Source organism: Rhinopithecus bieti, unplaced genomic scaffold, assembly GCF_001698545.2.
Source record: "Rhinopithecus bieti isolate Rb0 unplaced genomic scaffold, ASM169854v2 scaffold_4981, whole genome shotgun sequence".
NCBI lineage: Eukaryota > Metazoa > Chordata > Mammalia > Primates > Cercopithecidae > Rhinopithecus > Rhinopithecus bieti.
The window spans coordinates 344,412-361,483 of record NW_016805130.1 but is presented as its reverse complement, the minus strand read 5'-3'; the positions used below and the strand labels follow the sequence as shown (position 1 = coordinate 361,483).

Sequence of the window (17,072 nt, the reverse complement as noted above, 5' to 3'; positions counted from 1 at the left end):
TCTCGGCTCGTACCACCCTGCCTGTGCCACAGGCACCAGCAACAATGCAGAGATACTGCACATTTATAACTCATTCTGAGCCAGCTATGTCATGGAGGTTTTCTTGAAGCTGTGAGTTTATAAATCTGGGACACATAATCAGAAGCCAGTCAATGAGAGATGCAAATTTAGACCAAACTGAGAAGGTCTGGAGGATGATTTTAAATCTGAGAAACATTGACCAATTATCTATATTTCTCTTAAAACTGTTTTTTGGCTGGGCATGGTAGCTGTCATCCCAGCACTTTGGGAGACCAAGGCGGGCAGATTACCAGAGGTTAGCGGTTCAAGACCAGCCTGGTCAACATGGTGAAACCCTGTCTCTACTAAAATAAAATTAAAAAAAAAAAAAATAGCCAGGCATAATGGCATGTGCCCGTACCCCGGCTACTTGGGAGGCTGAGGTAGGAGAATCGCTTGAACCTGGGAGGTGGAGGTTGCAGTGAGCCGAGATCGTGCCACTGCACTCCAACCCAGGGGACAGAGCCAGACTCTGTCTCAAAACAAAACAAAACACAAAAAACATTTCTTGACCATATATAAAAAAATCAAAGCATATCAAATACCAAAAAAGCATACAACCTACCTCCATTGGTCCTATTTGGTTGCTGATCTGGAGTTTGGGCTTGAGGTGAATAATACTGTTGCTGCTGGTAATTATTTGAAGGAAAATACTGGGAACTGGGACTCCTCCTACAATCCCGAATGCTGGAGAAAGTCTGTGAATGGGGAATTCCTCTTTGGAAAGGGGAACATCTTGGAAGACGAGGCTGAGGTGGTGGCAAATGATCAAATTCCTCTTCATCCTCCAGACTGTATCGGTCATATTCTTGATCACTACATGTCCCTTTTTTTCCTGAACTCAATGACACACTGGAACTATGTCTTGATACAGATGCTGAAGTAGAAGCATAATCTTGCCTGAGACCTATAAAATAACAAATAGTATTCTAATGTCTTTTGATCTAGCTAACATTTAGTTATAATTAACCAAGTATTAGATGAAAAATTGTGCCAAACAAATTACTCACAGAGACTTATTATCTTGTTCTCAAGTTTACTAAATTGACAAGTTAGGTTTACCAAGATGATAATCACATTTACCTATGAAACAGATATCTAATATTGGACAATTCTATTTTGCAAAAAGATTGCCCCAATTCCAGTGAAGATTATATATACCTGCCACAGCTCATTCATTAATATCTATCAATTTCCCCAAATGATCCCTTTTCAAATCAAGAGATATTTTAGAAGGGGAACTTAGGAAGAAATATTCATCTCATTATGAATAGTTTGCTATGAGTTAAAACAACTAAAATCTTCAAATCTCTGCCCAAGTAGGAAGTCATTCTGCTCCCCATCCCCGACTTTTAAAGTCAAAGGGAAAGTTTAAAAGCCGAGGGACAAATATTTTCCCACAAGATCATTTCTCTATTGTTCTTTTATGTTACCAATGTTACCTCTTTCAAAGCACACTGACACCTCAAAACTTCTAATCGTTTTAGGTCATCCTATATGGTAATCATCTAAAAACAGTCAAACTACAAGGTTCTCATATTTAACCCATTGCCAGTACTACAATTTTTTTTTTAAAAAAGTGGTCTAACCCTGACTACTTAACTTCTGAAACTGACATACAATATTTTAGCCATATATATTTTTAGAAAGAGTATTTAAATTTGCTTTTACTAAATGATATAAAATAACTACTTTTCCCCTTAAAAATGTATCTTATTAAATCCTGCATAAGCATTACCATGTTTCTCATAGAAGCCTTGACTAATTTCTGAAAGCAGGAAATTATTATGCTTAAATACTTGATTATTTCTACCTATGTTGGCTGAAAAGATAACTCCAAAACAAACACTCCAGTTCTGTGCCTTTTGATATTAATGCCCTTCAACTAATTCACTCTCAGATTATTTTTTGTAACTTTATCGCAGAACCAGTGACAAACTGTTCTATTTCTACTTATCTACTCTTTCACAATTATTTAACCGGAGAAGTATGCCAATGCATTTTAATTGAAATTTTAAGATAACTGTAGACTCACATGAAGTGCTTAAAAAAAAAACAAAACTATGCCCTTTGCCCAGTTTCCCTCAGTGGTAACATTTTGCAAAATTTTAGAATAATATGACAGCCAGGGTATTGGCAGTGATCTAATCCACTCATTTTATTCAGATTTTTGCAGAGGTAGGGGTGTGTGTGTGTGTGTGTGTGTGTGTGTGTGTGTGTGCGTGTGTGCGTGTCAGAGAGAGATAGAGAGTATTAAGCTGTATGCAATTTTATTACCTGCAGGTTCAAAGATCCACCAATGAATAGTACCAACACTGCAAAACTCCTGTGTTGCCCTTTTATAACTACATCCAGCTTCGAGACACTCTTGAGACCCTAAGCCCTATCCCTAAAACTCCACCAACCACCAGTCTGTCCTCCGTTCCTAACATTTTTGTCATCTCGAAATGTCGTTTGAGTGGAATTATACAGTATGCACTCTCTTATGATCCATTTTTTTATTCACCGTGATTCCCTGGAGCTTCAAGCAAGATGTTGTGCATATTAGCAGTTTGTTCCTCTTTATTGCTGAGTTGTACTCCATGGTATAGATGTAGCATGATTGGTTTAATCATTTACCTACTGAAGGTCATCTAAGCTAATTCTAGTTTTGGGCTATAAAGGTGCTCAGAACATTCATGTTCAAGTTTTTGTGTGAACACAAATTTCCACTATTCTGGGATAAATATCCAAGAGGGCAGTTTGCTGGGCCACTTGTAAGTTGCACCTTTAGTTTTTTAGGAAACTGTCCGTCTGTTTCCACAGTGGCAATACCAGCAACGTCTATGTATCAATGTGTTGTGATCAGACTAAGTTCCTACCACCTCATGATGGTGTGAGACGCATATAACTGGCTCCACCTAAAAAGTAGGACAGTATGGGCCAGGCACGGTGGCTCAACCCTGTAATCCCAGCACTTTGGGAGGCCGAGACGGGCGGATCACGAGGTCAGGAGATCGAGACCATCCTGGCTAACACTGTGAAACCCCGTCTCTACTAAAAAATACAAAAAAAAAAAAAACTAGCCTGGCGAGGTGGCGGGTGCCTGTAGTCCCAGCTACTCGGGAGGCTGAGGCAGGAGAATGGCGTAAACCCGGGAGGCGGAGCTTGCAGTGAGCTGAGATCCGGCCACTGCACTCCAGCCTGGGCGACAGAGCGAGACTCCGTCTCAAAAAAAAAAAAAAAAAAAAAAAAAAAAAAAAAAAAGTAGGACAGTATGAGAGAAAGAATCTAATTGTTTGCCCATTACCTGGAGAGAAATGCCTGAACCTTCCCCTCTGCCCGTATATTCCAAGTGGAAGCCTCATTTTTCTAGTTTAGAAAGAACACATACTTTCTTCTTGCAGACGAGCCATGATCTGAACATCAGTGAGGTCCTGTAATTTATATCCCATGGAGATAGAATCATCCTCCAATTCTGAAGTACTCAGCTCACTGTCGATAGATGACTGGGGACTGAGCGGGGAGCCCCTGGAAGTGTAACCTGAAACACAAAGGAAATGTGTGTTCTTTCATCTGCAGGACTGATATCTATATATGCTTTACAATTCATATATGAACAGTCAGCAATTTGTCTCATGTTTTCATGTTACAAAAATCACCAACATGTCACCATTTAATGGTCAATGTGCACATGATGTGTGCACAATTCATATATACAAAACCACTTGTTCATTGTTTTCAAATTCAATTTTCACAATTTAAAAAGTCACTATGTACTATATACTTAAATTGTTAAGAGGGTAGATTTCACATTATATTTTTTATCACAATGCAAAATTCACTACTGCTAAAATCTACATCCTATGAGATATGTACATATCTAAAGGCATGGTATAAGAATATATATTCATGTATACTTTAGTAATAAGACACTGACAGTAACTGATTATATACTTTTAAATTAAATTTTAATCTGGTCCATTTGTTAATGAGTACAAACAGCAGTGTTACAAATGGGTAAGAATATCACATCTAAAAGGCACATGTACACATGCAGAAACATATACAACACCCACAGAGAGCAGTCACAGGAGACTTATAGCCACCCATGAGAGTAAAAAAATTGATGGTTTCAGATAAAAGAACCAAAGAACAAATAGAAGAAGGCTATAGGAATGGAATCACACCAGTGCTGAGAAAAATAAGAAAATGGTGAGATCCTCATTCATAAAAAGTCACTATGACTATTTTCTTCTACATAACCTTAGCTAAATTTAAAAGCTACCAGAAAAAAAATTAAAAAAACAAATACTTACAATCTTGAATAATAAAAACTACCTAAATTGTGTTTGACATTTAATTTTAAAAACACATAAGCATTTGGAAATACAGAACTGCAGGCATATACTTTTGCTAAAGAGGTAAGACTGTCTGCTACATACAACTGAGAGCAGTAGATCAATGGTGTTAGAGTACAAATTAGTGCTAGGCCTTTTGTACCCAAAGTAAGTGTGCAGCACAAACTCTCCATTCTAAGATTATTCTGAAGCTTTCCAATGAAAGATGAATATTTAAGCTGTGTTTAGTAACTGAATTACAAAGCAAGCAGCTAGTCAAGAAGTTAAAATATTACCTGTTTTTTCAGGTGTTAGTATTGCTTTATTTGAGGTTTTAGAGAAGCTGGGAGTATTAATGCCATTGCTATAAGGGCTGAGTCTTGCAACAGGACTATAAGGAAAAGCCAGTGAGGCAGCTGAAGAGAAGAGACTCCGCCATCGGCTAGCTGTCATAGAAGCAGAAAATAGCAGCAGTTAGCTATATGCAAGCAGATGTTGACTTGTCAGAAGGAGAAAGGGAAGAGATTTAAAAAAAAGAGAGAGACAAAGCAACTTTTTATAAGACTATCTTAACTGACCTCCACTTGTCTAAATACAAAATATATACAAAATAAACAATTTGTGAATTAGGGTCCTATTTATACATCCATTTTAAAAAAGTAAGTCAATCTTACTTTGATTAAAGCCAACATGCCCGTATAATAGTGAAAATTTATTTTGAGTTTCTACATTAGAAATGTTTTCAATTTTCTATTTCCATATAAGGATTTCGTGTTTTGCAATATAAAAAAGGATTAGTGTCAAAAGAAAAGCCCAAATGTATAATCTTCCTAATCTTTAGGAATTAAGGGAAATGTTAATATTAACTATATGTAATTCTGTATTTTTCTACTCAGTATCAGAATATGTTGATAAAAAAATATTTTATGTAAATTCATTATCGGATTATGGGAGGACTTAGAATGACTATTGTGTTTCCGAATGGCCTCGAGACCAAAACAAGGTTTAAAGGAAAAACGGTGTACAGAGTAACAGAGGGGTATCTATACCAGAACTTAACAACGACTAACTTAGGTGGCCAGTACAGAGACTATTCGCGATCACTTGGACTTTTTCTTTTAAAAAAATCTTGCAAATTATCTGCATTAAACATACATATTATTTATATAACTAGCTTTTCAAGGTAGAATACACATGTTATTACTTTAATACTATGTTTTAAATTAAAATAATGAACAAAAAGGAATCACACCAGCCATGGGCAGATGATCTCATTCTTACATTGCCTCACTTGTCTAATTAATGTACTTCTCCCCTCCAAAATTACCACCCCTTGGATCTCCATGTTCTTGGGGTCACACACACACTCACACAAATCCCAAATCATAAAAGCTTAAGTCACACCAAACATGGTTTACTCTCCTGTCATGAGATACAAATCAATGTGCTAGGCAAAATTCACTTTTCTGAAAAGTAATCATTTAGACATGTACTAAGCAGAAGAAATGATATAAAAAATATAAACAAGGCTAAACGTCAAGAAATAACTTGGTTTGTATTCACTGGAAACTTGACAAAACTTGAAAAACCAAGTATTAAAAGGACTGCTTTGAAATGTATGCCCCCAGACCACTTTTAATGAGCAATGCTAATGAGCAATCAGACAGCTGAAAAGTGCTTTAATGGGCAGTGGGATGGAGAGGGAAAAAAAAAAAAAAAAAAAACTGTGGGATGTGGACAGTCAAGAAAATAATCAGCTCAGCTCCATACTGGGACTTTTCAGATCCTTGCAAAACACCATCAAGTTTACTTAAAAAAAAAAAAAAAAAAAAAAAAAAAAAATATGATATAATATATATATATTATACATATATATATATTTATATATTTCCTTTTACTTCAGAATCATTTTGTACCCAACATTATTTAACATTACATTAAAAATATCTTTTTCCCATTAAGTATATGGAAGAACCAGGCAAGGAAACTACATCGCAATGACAACACTTTCAAGGAATCCCACACATTTCGTGAAAACTGTGAAGCCTGGTTCCCAATTGCACCATATATGTCACTTATCCAACCTGTACTTACAGTGTTAAGCATCTCTTCCAGTCGGAGCCAGAACACAGACATGCAGCTCCCAGTTCCTTCTCTTCTATACAGGTCAAACTTGATTCCGGGAATACCTACAACTAGGGGTTAATAACGGCAACAACAATAGGTAGCTGTTCTCACTGGTTCAATCTCTATTATTCAAAGTTTCTCATTAAAAAATTCTATATTTTAAAAGGGTCAATAGTCTTTGTGACTGCTTATCTTGCTTAACAGATGATGTTATTTACACCAGTCTGATCACTTGCCAGGCAATACAGTAAATGCGTGTTCTCACCCATCAGATGGCGGGCGGCAGGCACATCACAAGTAAGCAGATTCAATCACTCTGCACCAATAACCCACTGTGACCCAGCTCCCCGCACAATTGACACAGTTATTGTGGCTATGACAGCAAGATCCCAACGAAGACACACAATTAGCGTCTATGGCAAGAAAGAATGTCTACATTGTTGTTATAGCATTGAAGCTTCAGAAAGCTTAGGAAAATTTATTGTTAGAGGCAAGCTAACAAAACAATAATGGCTCCACTAAGGCCCAAGCGTTACAGTGGAGGAGGAGGACGGACAGGGAGTGGAAGCTATCACCCATCCTACTTGTCTTCAGTACATAGCTAAAGGAATTGTAACAGGAAGCATTTTTATAAAGAATTAAACAACACAAAAAGAGCTTGTAAAAAAGGAGCAATTTTATCTTTTTCAATCAATTATCTCATGATTTTTGGTATATAAAATGATGTTAATGATTTGAGAGGCTCAGTGAATGAGCAACATAGCTCTAAAGAAAGGAGTGATGGCAATTTGCCCCCCAAAAAAGAGAAAAAATGGGTGATACATTTTAACAACAGTTAAATTTCCTATACTCCTAACTCCAAAGTTATATTTATAAAAAAAAAAAAAAAAAAAAAAAAAAAAAAAAAAAAAGGAGGGTCGCAAACTTGGAGGTGTCATGGACTATGCATGTTTTCATTTAATTCCAGTCCCTAGAATAGCATCGAATTGGCCCCAAACAGGACTACACATTGAATCAATGTACGATACTTGGCACAGTTTTCTTTCCCAAATGCCTTAAGCTAAACTGCCTCCCAGGACACTTCTTTCTGTATGCTCTCTGTAGTTCTACTGCCACTTCCTTAACCACTCACCACCTCTCATCAGATTACTGCAACCCGCTCTTCAACAACCTTCCAGCCACCAACACTGCCCTGAGCAAACCTGTTCTGAACATCTTGTACTTTAACTGTGTTACTTTCATCAATTAAAGTACTGCAGTGGCTTTCCATCAAATGCAAGACCTTAAAGGTACTTCAGCTCATTTCACTACCATCCTTACAGACTGCCATTTATCTCATGCCCATCTCTACAGTGTCTCTGAAGCTGCCTAAAGGATGCACCCTTATTGGTTAAACTTTCTACTTCACCTCCCTTGTCTGATAATCATCTTCTACTGAATGAATGTGAAAAAGTACTACATTGTAGACTGATACCTCATTGTTTTGCAAAAAAGTAAGTTGAATGTGACTAATAGTCTATTATGTTTTGTACATTTTCAAAGTTGCCTGACTGAAAAGATAAATTATAACACATCTGTGGAGTTATTTTTGTACACCATTAAGCAAAGTATGACCAAAAAAAACTAGATTTGATAAATCCTCCAGTGATAAAATCAAGAAAATCATAAAAAGGCAGATGACAAAACGGGTTTAAGAAACAACCTAAGTTTCTTCCATTTTCACACTGAAAATTATTCTGTGACCAACAAAAGTTCCCAGAAACAATGACATTCCTACCATTGCTTGATCGTATTTAAGTTGTTGTTAAAAGGTATGTCTCTACACATAATCAAAATCAAATTTAAGAAAGCAATTACTTAATTCACATACAATAAAAAACTGATTTAATATCTTAGAAGACTCAAAAGGCCAGTGCTGCATTAAACTAAAGAGTTCAAAAATAAAGCAACACAGTAATATATTCTGGCAACAATCCTTTTCACTCTTCTCACTACAGTCATTTCAGTACCTAATACAAGACTTGGAACACAGTATGCACTCAATAAATGCTAAATGTGGTCAAAATTTTGGCAAGTTGGCTAATATTTCTTTATCTGAAACCATTCTACCACTCCTATCCTGACATATAAATTACTTTGCCCAATTTTTTAAACTTAATTATAATTGTTAACTCTGAAGACAAATAATAGTCTAATTAGATGTTTCAAATCAGCTAAAATCTCAGTGAAAAATATACCTGGAGGAGCACTTCATTAATACGTCCTAGTAACTACTAAGTTGCTGAATTTTATATCAATCTTCTGGTTTCCAACTAAAGGATGTTATATTACTAAGGCCTAGGATCTGTGGCCTGGGGTGACAAACACTGAAAAGTGGTTAAACAGGTGACACTAAGATGAGTTAGTTCCTATAGCACTGCATCATACAGTTAAAAGGAAGGATTGTGCCAAGCACGCTAACTGGTGGAAAACCATGCAAGAAGGCAACAAAGCTGCCTTTGAAATCTGGAAATGCTACCACTTCTTACAATCAAAGAAAGAGTTACAAAATGGCTGCAATTCTATTTGGGCTGTATGGTAGAATTTCAATACATTCTACTGTCAATAGCACGGCATCTGGGTTGGTTTCAGGTGAGGAAGCCGTGGAGGTCAGGACCCTCACTCTTTCTAGTGAGTTCTAACAGGAGGGCCACATTTCTCATTGGGCAGAAGTTACTCTAGAAAACAAGCCCTCCCCTGTGTCCATGTCTTCTCACTGTTCAGCTCCCACTTATAAGTGAGAACATGCAGTGTTTGGTTTTCTGTTCTGTTAGTTTGCTGAGGATAACGGCTTCCAGCTCCATCCATGGTAGGGGGAGGGACAGCATTAGGAAAAATAGTTAATGCATCCTGGGCTTAATACCTAGGCCTAATACCTAGCAAACCTAATAAAAACTCATTAGCAGCAAACTTCAGGTCTGTTTTACTAAAATTCACAGCCTATTTTCTAAATAAGTCATGGTTTTATATCCATGCTCATGGCTCTCTTCCCAGCTAGCCAAATTTATATTCTCCCTCATTCCCTAATCCAGGTTCTGCTTTGTGGAACTGGCCAACTTTTTATTTAAATCTTCATAAGTAATGTCGTGTACCTGAGAAAAAAAATGTATATGTATATGTATATGCATATGTATATATGTGTGTGTGTGTGCACGTGTGGGTGTGTGTAGTGCTCCAGAATGATTCAGACGCTCAACGTTCACAACATCTAGAGTCATTCCTTTATTCAACATTTGGCAACAGATACTAAAAAACTTCAAAGGTCAGTCTCCAGTTACCTAAATATCTTCCACAGATACATACAGTATGTGGCATTTCCCTGCTCCACAGTTATTCTGAGAAGTCTGCCTGGCCCCTAGACTCCCACCCGCTTTTTAAAATTCATTTCTCTATTCATTTGAGTAGGCACTAACTATTGTGGCTATAGCATACCAGATGCCCCAGGTGCTGACATGAATAAGATATAGTGACTCTTCTCCTCTCCTTCCCACTCCAATTTCTAAAGACCGGCTACTACAGATGACAGGCAAGTAAGGTGGTCATCTGTAGTAAGTAAGTAAGGCCATATTGTGCATCAAATAAAGTAAAGTGCATAAAGTGCAGTAAAAGCACCATGAGGAGTACACTCAGAGCAAAGTAAATGCAATGATTAACTTTCTGGAGGAATCCAAATACTTCAGGAGTTATTATGTTTAATGTGGCCCTTGAAGGCTGAGGAGCTTATCACACAGGATATGATACCATTCTAAATAGAAGTAATGCATATGAAACCATGAACACATGAAAGAGCACTGTACATGGCAAACACTTGGAATAAGCATAGGGTATAAGAGAAGAGTTAGGGCTGGAGAGGTTGGCATGTTTGGGTTTTGCACTGTCTTATATCTATACACTTTAATGAACAGTTTACACTTTAATAAACAGTTAGTGTTTTGACTGTGAGAAGGTGAAAGACATAATCAGATCATGTTTTATGATGATGACCTAAGTAGCCATAGAAATGATGAACTAAATGGGCATGGAGACTGATGTCTGGGAGACCAGTTAAGAGGCTCGTAAAATAGACCTGGTGAGACATGACAAGGTCCTGAACAAAAGCACAAGCAGAACATTTGGTGAGAACAGGTTCGATGAGCCACATCTGAGCTAAAGTGCAGCTATTTGGTGACCCAACGAATATAGGGAGTGGGAAAAAAGGAGACTGAAGCTAATGCTATAGTTCTTGAGACACTGATGCCATCACTAAGATGGAGAGCATGAGATAATCATGCTTAGATTGAAAAAAAAAAGTGAGTTGAACCCAAGATGGTTACTGGAAATGCCTATGTGCTTGTGTCCAGTATGGAGTTGGAGTTCAGGGAAGAGGGCTGAAGAGAAAAAGAGATTCAGGGTACATCAACAAATAGGTGTTAGATGAAGCATGAATGAAATCACCCAAGGAGAACATACAAAAGGGACTGGAAGAAACAATTTAGAGTAGACAGATGGAGAATGAGTAAAGGAAACTGAAAAAGGTCATTTGGGGAGAAGAATTCAGGAGGCTCAAAGATGCATTGAGTTCCAACCTAAAAAAAAAAAAAAAAAAGACTAATGCAGAAGAGTTTCAACATGGGAGCTAATAGTTAATAGTGGCAACTACTCAGGGAAGGCCTGTAGGATGAGGACTAAAAAGAGCCTACTGGCTAGAACAACCAGACCACTGATGAGAGTAGATTCAGCAGAAGACATAAGGAAAAATCAGTGTTAGCATGTCAGGCAGATATAAAGTGAGGAAGAAGTCTTTGAAGACAGATTTGGCTATAAATGTTTTGTTTTGTTTTGTTTTTTAAGAGGGGGGTTGTAGCTTGAGGAGTATAAGGTTCAAGGGAGGATGGCTTTTAGGATCAAGGAAACCTGGAGAATAGAAACAATAGAGAAGAGTCTAAGGAAAAAAAAAAAAAACACAGAAAAAAGTTCCTGGAGATCAGAGGAATGGGACAGAGATGAGCTAGGGGAACAGCTTTGGAAAGGGAGGGTTCTCACTTCCTCTGAAACAGGGAGGTACAGCCAGAATACAGAGAATGAGGGAGAGGAAGGTGAGTTTAAGGCTTTTTAATCTGTAAGTTACAGGCAATAAATATGCCGAGAAAATTTATTCCAGAGGCTAGAATAAAGAACCTTATGTAGTAAAATGCTGGGATGGCCACCACTGGAAACAAGGAAAATGGTTAACCACGAAAGTGACTGCCTGAGTGAGTCTGAAAAGCATATCTCTGGAACAATTCTAATCTCAACACAAGAGCTGAGATTGAAAACGTTAGCATATGCCTGCTCTATCATTCTGTAAAGGGTATTTATGTCTTACAGGTTCAGGTTTAGAGTGGCTGTGTGAGAGCCATATTGTTCACGGTGATGTCAAAATAAACGAATTTACCATAATTAAGAGGAAAAAAACCACTCCAGTGACTGAAGATTATCTTCCACTGGGAATTTTAGAAACCACCAGGAAGGTCCTGAGAAGAAGAGTTAGATGGGGTCTGGAAGGCTGTATCCAAAATCAGAGCATGGCCACAGACTAACAGTGGTCAAATATTTTCTGTAAAGGGATGGCTGATAGTATTATAGATTTTGCTGGCCATAGGGTTTCTGTCACACCAGCTCAATGGTGACATTATGGTATGAAAGCAGCCATTGAAAACACTGAAATGAAAAGGTTTTACAGAAGCATAGCTACACTTAATTTATATACACTGAGAGTTGAATTTAATATTCATGCGTTATGAAATAGTCTTGATTTCTTTTCAACCACTAGAAAGCATAAAAGTCATTTAACATTTTACATTTTAGCTCATAGGCCACACAGGAACAGGCAGAAAACCAGATATGGCTATAGTGTGCCAACCCCTGGGCTAACATACATTACCAGTTTTATAATGGTCACTCAGAAAAACGTGCAGGGCTGTAACCATAGCATCCGGTGCTGAGACACAGCAGGGATGGCTGACAGGATACCTCTTCACTACAGTTTTCCATAACATATTGTAATAAAGACCAAGAAAAGACTGAAAGGACACTTGAGTAAGAATCCAAATGCCTGAGTTCCAATCTTTATCCTGCCACATGCTAGTTTTGAAATTTGGAGCAAATCACAACATCTTAAATGTTGCAGTGTTCTCGTTTGAAAACAAGTTATGTTTGTAGGAAGAAATAAACAGGCTTTTCATGGGTACAGGATGAAAGCCTGCAGCAAGCATTCACAAACAATAATACCTTTTTTAATGAAAAGTTATAGCAAGTTGTAGCAAAAACATACTACATTCTTATTTATCTATTAGTTATTTTTATTTTATTTTGAGATGGAGTCTCATTCTGTTACCCAGGCTGGAGTGCAATGGCATGATCTCAGCTCACTGAAACCTCCGCCTCCCAGGTTCTCCTGTCTCAGCCTCCTAAGTAGCTGGGACTAAAGACATGTGCCACCACACCTGGCTGTTTTATGTATTTTAGCAGAGAGGGGTTTCACCATATTGGTCAGGTTGGTCTCAAACTTCTGACCTCAGGGGATCCATCTGCCTCAGCCTCCAGAAGTGCTGGGATTATAAGTGTGAGCCACTGCCTGGCCAACATTCTACATTCTGAAAGAAAATGTTCTAGAAGCTAGGTAGGAGAAAAGAGTCTGTAGGAATTTTCTACTTTTCACTTTTCCTAATTCTAAAGAAGTTTAACCTAGTCCTCTCAAAACAATGCACCGGCTTCTTACGCTGTATCTACCTAGATAACTATGGAGACTTAGTCTTTCCTCAGTTGTTACCACCTCAGAAGCAAAACTGAACTGTCTGACCTTCAAAAGCTTGGTCAGGATAGGTCAACAGTTCTTACTTATTTATCTTGACTCTTAAATAATGATGTTCATTACCAGAGTTCTGGAAAATAAGGAAAAAGTAAGCGAGGCAAGGTTAACAGACTTTCAAGCCTTTTGCTTTTTTCTTTCTTTATACAATAGGCATGCAAGCCTCAGTTCCAAGCCAAACAGAGGAATTTAACTTCTAGTCCTTTATAAATACCAGTTACTGAATGGCCTAAGATCAGTGAAGGCACAGGAAACATCAGCTCCTCTAAGTAATTTTTATTCTCCCTTAAGCTGGCAGGAAGTTTTACCCAGAACACAGCATTCTGACCCAAACCCAGAAAGCACCAGGGCAGGAAAATCTCCATTTCCATAAACCATTCTCCCAGGTATAAACTTCTTAGGTGATATTATATCTTTACATACCTTGAGCCTATAGAAATTCTTGGCACACAGATGCACTCAAATGTTTGCACTAAACTTTAACAAAAGAATTCAAAAACCAAGGTGAAGACAGCAATTTACTGGTTCAGTCTTACAAACTCTGTCTGCACAGACTGCGATACAAGCTTTCTGGAAAGGCTGTAAGTTCACAGTAGGTAAGTGCTGCTGACTTGGCTCCAACCTGAGCAACCCTTCTGGAGCAGTAACATATGGCTTGCAGCTTATCCGATCCAGTATTTTTTATTGGGTAAACTTGAGTAGCATTAGTTTCTCCACAGTGCTTGACGACCTGATAAACAAGCATATGGGGTCTAGGAAGTCCTACTACTTTGAAGCAGATGTTCACAGTACTCTTTCCCAGACATGCATGAAATACAGAGAATTCAACTATAATGTATTTGTCAGTGTATTTACATAAGAAGGGTTGAAGAACTACTAAATGCACCTAATTGGTAGTCTTAGGGACTATTCAATCAAAGTAAGTCAGTCATTATACCCAAGTCTCACAGTCTTCAAATTTAGCAAAGCAAAACTTATCAGAAAGTTACTTTGTATCTTTTCCTGTAGTTCCCATTCATTCAAACTATGACAATGAATGTAATGATTTAAAAATCATTAACCATCATATATATGTATGAGTACCTATGATCCCAGGACACTACAGATACTCAATCTTTAAATTTCCAATTGTACTCAAAATGTAGCATTTTTAAAACATGATTTATATGCCATCTTTAAGAAATACCCAATGCAAGAGTTCATTACTTCATATGTAACTAATATCTAGAGTTAATGAAGAAAATCACTTTTGATATTAGGATTAAGCTTTAAAATATATTTAGTTTGAAAGTAGCAAAGCAGTTGTACACCCCTGACGATTGGGACATAAATGTTTCATAAATATTTCTTGAATGAGCATTACAAATTCCACCATGTTGCAAAAGGAGTACTATTGAATAACATTTATTCCACAGAAATCAGAGTTTTATAATTATTCTTGACACTAAGTTTAATAGGTCAAATGTTTCTTAGGTTTTAACAGGAAACATAATCTCAATGGATAAGGCATCTAATCATAATTAAAGGATTAGACCTTATCTACTTCTCAGATCTTAACCCACTGCACAATCGCACATTTAATGCTCTTCCCTCACGACTACTATTGGATCCTTCTGCGGGACTTCTCTAAACAGGACAACAGTCTCAAAGTAGAGCTGAAAAATAAAGGTCAGAAAGTTCAGGAAGTTATCTCAACTATCAACTTGTTTCCACTTAATCACTGGTCAAAACTGAAGATAAGACAACAGCTTTAAGCACACCAGACCAAATCCAGTATTATCCAGGACCAGAGTGACCGCTGCAACTTCACAAGTCATCCTCTAACTTCCCATCTGCAATTAATAGGGGAGATTTTAAAAAAAAAAAGTGGTAGTAATTATACTTCAAAGACATGTTTAAAAATTCCCTTTTATAGAAGCCATTTTCTCTTTAGGTCTGTGTGTCTGCTATAGTTTAAGTCAAACTTAAGGACAATAAAAATGGACACAGACTGTGAGAAGAGGGCTTGTGGAAAAGTAATAATTTAATCTGAAAAGAACAAGGAAGAAGAGTGATCTAATAATTTGTCAACGATGAGATGTTGTCAAGCAGATTACAGACAGCTGCTTCTAATTTAGACTACAGCCACAATGCAAGCTGACAACCAGCTAGAATAACTTCCAGATTCTACACTGCAATTATGAGGTAAGGTAAGCAATATGTTACAGAATCTAATTATATGAAGTAATAGGCTAAATAATCTCATGTCTGAAAATAGAGGGCCCTCCCTCTGAAAGGACAGACTAGATTTTTACTAAGAGTCTTCACGCCTATGACTGGGTAAAGTGTGGTGGCAAATCCAAGCCACCACACTTTACCCATTCAAATCTAAAAGCAGGCTTTTAGAAAGCACTGTCGGTTATTGAATGGAAGAGTGATGAGGAGAGAATTTGAATAATCCTTCCTCCCCAGTGTCTCTGAGACTAAAAGACTCTTCACTGAGTTATGGCTTATCCCAGTAACAGCAAAGGCCTCTGACCCACTAATCTTTAGAGACGACAGAAAGTAAATAAATGAATTCAGAGTTCTGACCAAGGGAAAACTATCTTTGGCCCTAAAACTAACCCATTCCTGATTTTATTAAAATACCTGCACATAAAACAACACTAAAATATACATTAAAGGCCTAAAACATGAGTCTCTTTTCCTTCCCCACCCAGGCCCACTTTCCACTGTTTTTCATACTTTAAATACAATTACATAATTAGTATATAACTTTAAATAGACAATAGACAAACCAATCATCACCTTGTTGGTGTCTGATTTCCTACCATGAAATGTTATTTAGTATATATGCACCTTCTCTGTATCCATCTCCAGATCTGATAGCTCTATTTTTACATTGTCAAGGTTTATTGGATTTTCATTCTGTTTTATAGCTGTGATTGGGATAGCTATAAGGTGATCACTAGATATGACAGGACCAAGGTAAAGAAAGTAATTATTTTGCTCCAGAACACAACCAACAGGTGAAGAACATTACAAGCCTGAGAGTCAATCACTCTTATTTCATCTTCATCTTTCTCAGCTTCTCCTAGGTCATCTCCGAGGTCACTGTTTTCTAGATCTCATGCGATCTTTTATACTTGTACTTTTCCCACTGTTAAAACAGTGTGCACAAAGGGTAACACTTTCAACCATTTTAAGGTAAAATCCAGACTTTGCATAACCAAAAGTTTCTTTTGCTCCTACACTTACTTGCTTTGGTACAGGATTATAGTTTGAAAATAACTTTCTTCCTTAAAACTTTAAAGATAATATTAATTTTTATCTAGCATCCAATATTACTTATAAAATATCTGAAGTTTGTTATACTATAGATAAATTCCTAATAATGTTCAAACGAAGGAGTAGTTTATCTTTAATTCTGGAAAATCTGAAATTCAATAACCAAGAGATCTAGGTGCATGGCTTTTTTTCATCTATCTTAGTTCATCCTGAGGATCTGTCAAAGAAATTTTCTTCTATTAATTACTAATTATTTCCTTTGTTCAGTATGTTCCTGCTTCTAGAGCTCCTGTTAAGATATGAGAGATTCTGGGTCCGTCTTCTTCTGTCCCCTCACTTCTCTCATATTTTCCATCTCATTTTGGTAGATTCCTTTGGCCAACTTTCAGAGAAGCAGCTTGGTTCTTAGCCCTGTCCATTCTTCCTTTAGC

The 17,072-nt window shown here is 37.2% G+C and overlaps 1 protein-coding gene across 2 annotated transcripts in view; it reads right to left on the bottom strand.

Moving 5' to 3' along the window:
• LOC108529117 (SLAIN family member 1) overlaps positions 1-17,072 on the bottom strand; it is a 65,866-nt gene that overhangs the window by 17,258 nt on the left and 31,536 nt on the right. The window contains exons 3-5 of one of the 2 annotated variants that reach the window (XM_017871218.1): positions 4,676-4,825; positions 3,434-3,583; positions 626-967 (exon numbers count right to left, since the gene is read on the bottom strand). In XM_017871218.1, the coding sequence (XP_017726707.1) occupies positions 626-967; positions 3,434-3,583; positions 4,676-4,825 (642 nt within the window). The remainder of the gene's footprint in view (positions 1-625; positions 968-3,433; positions 3,584-4,675; positions 4,826-17,072) is intronic. The other variant, XM_017871219.1, reaches the window with a different exon arrangement.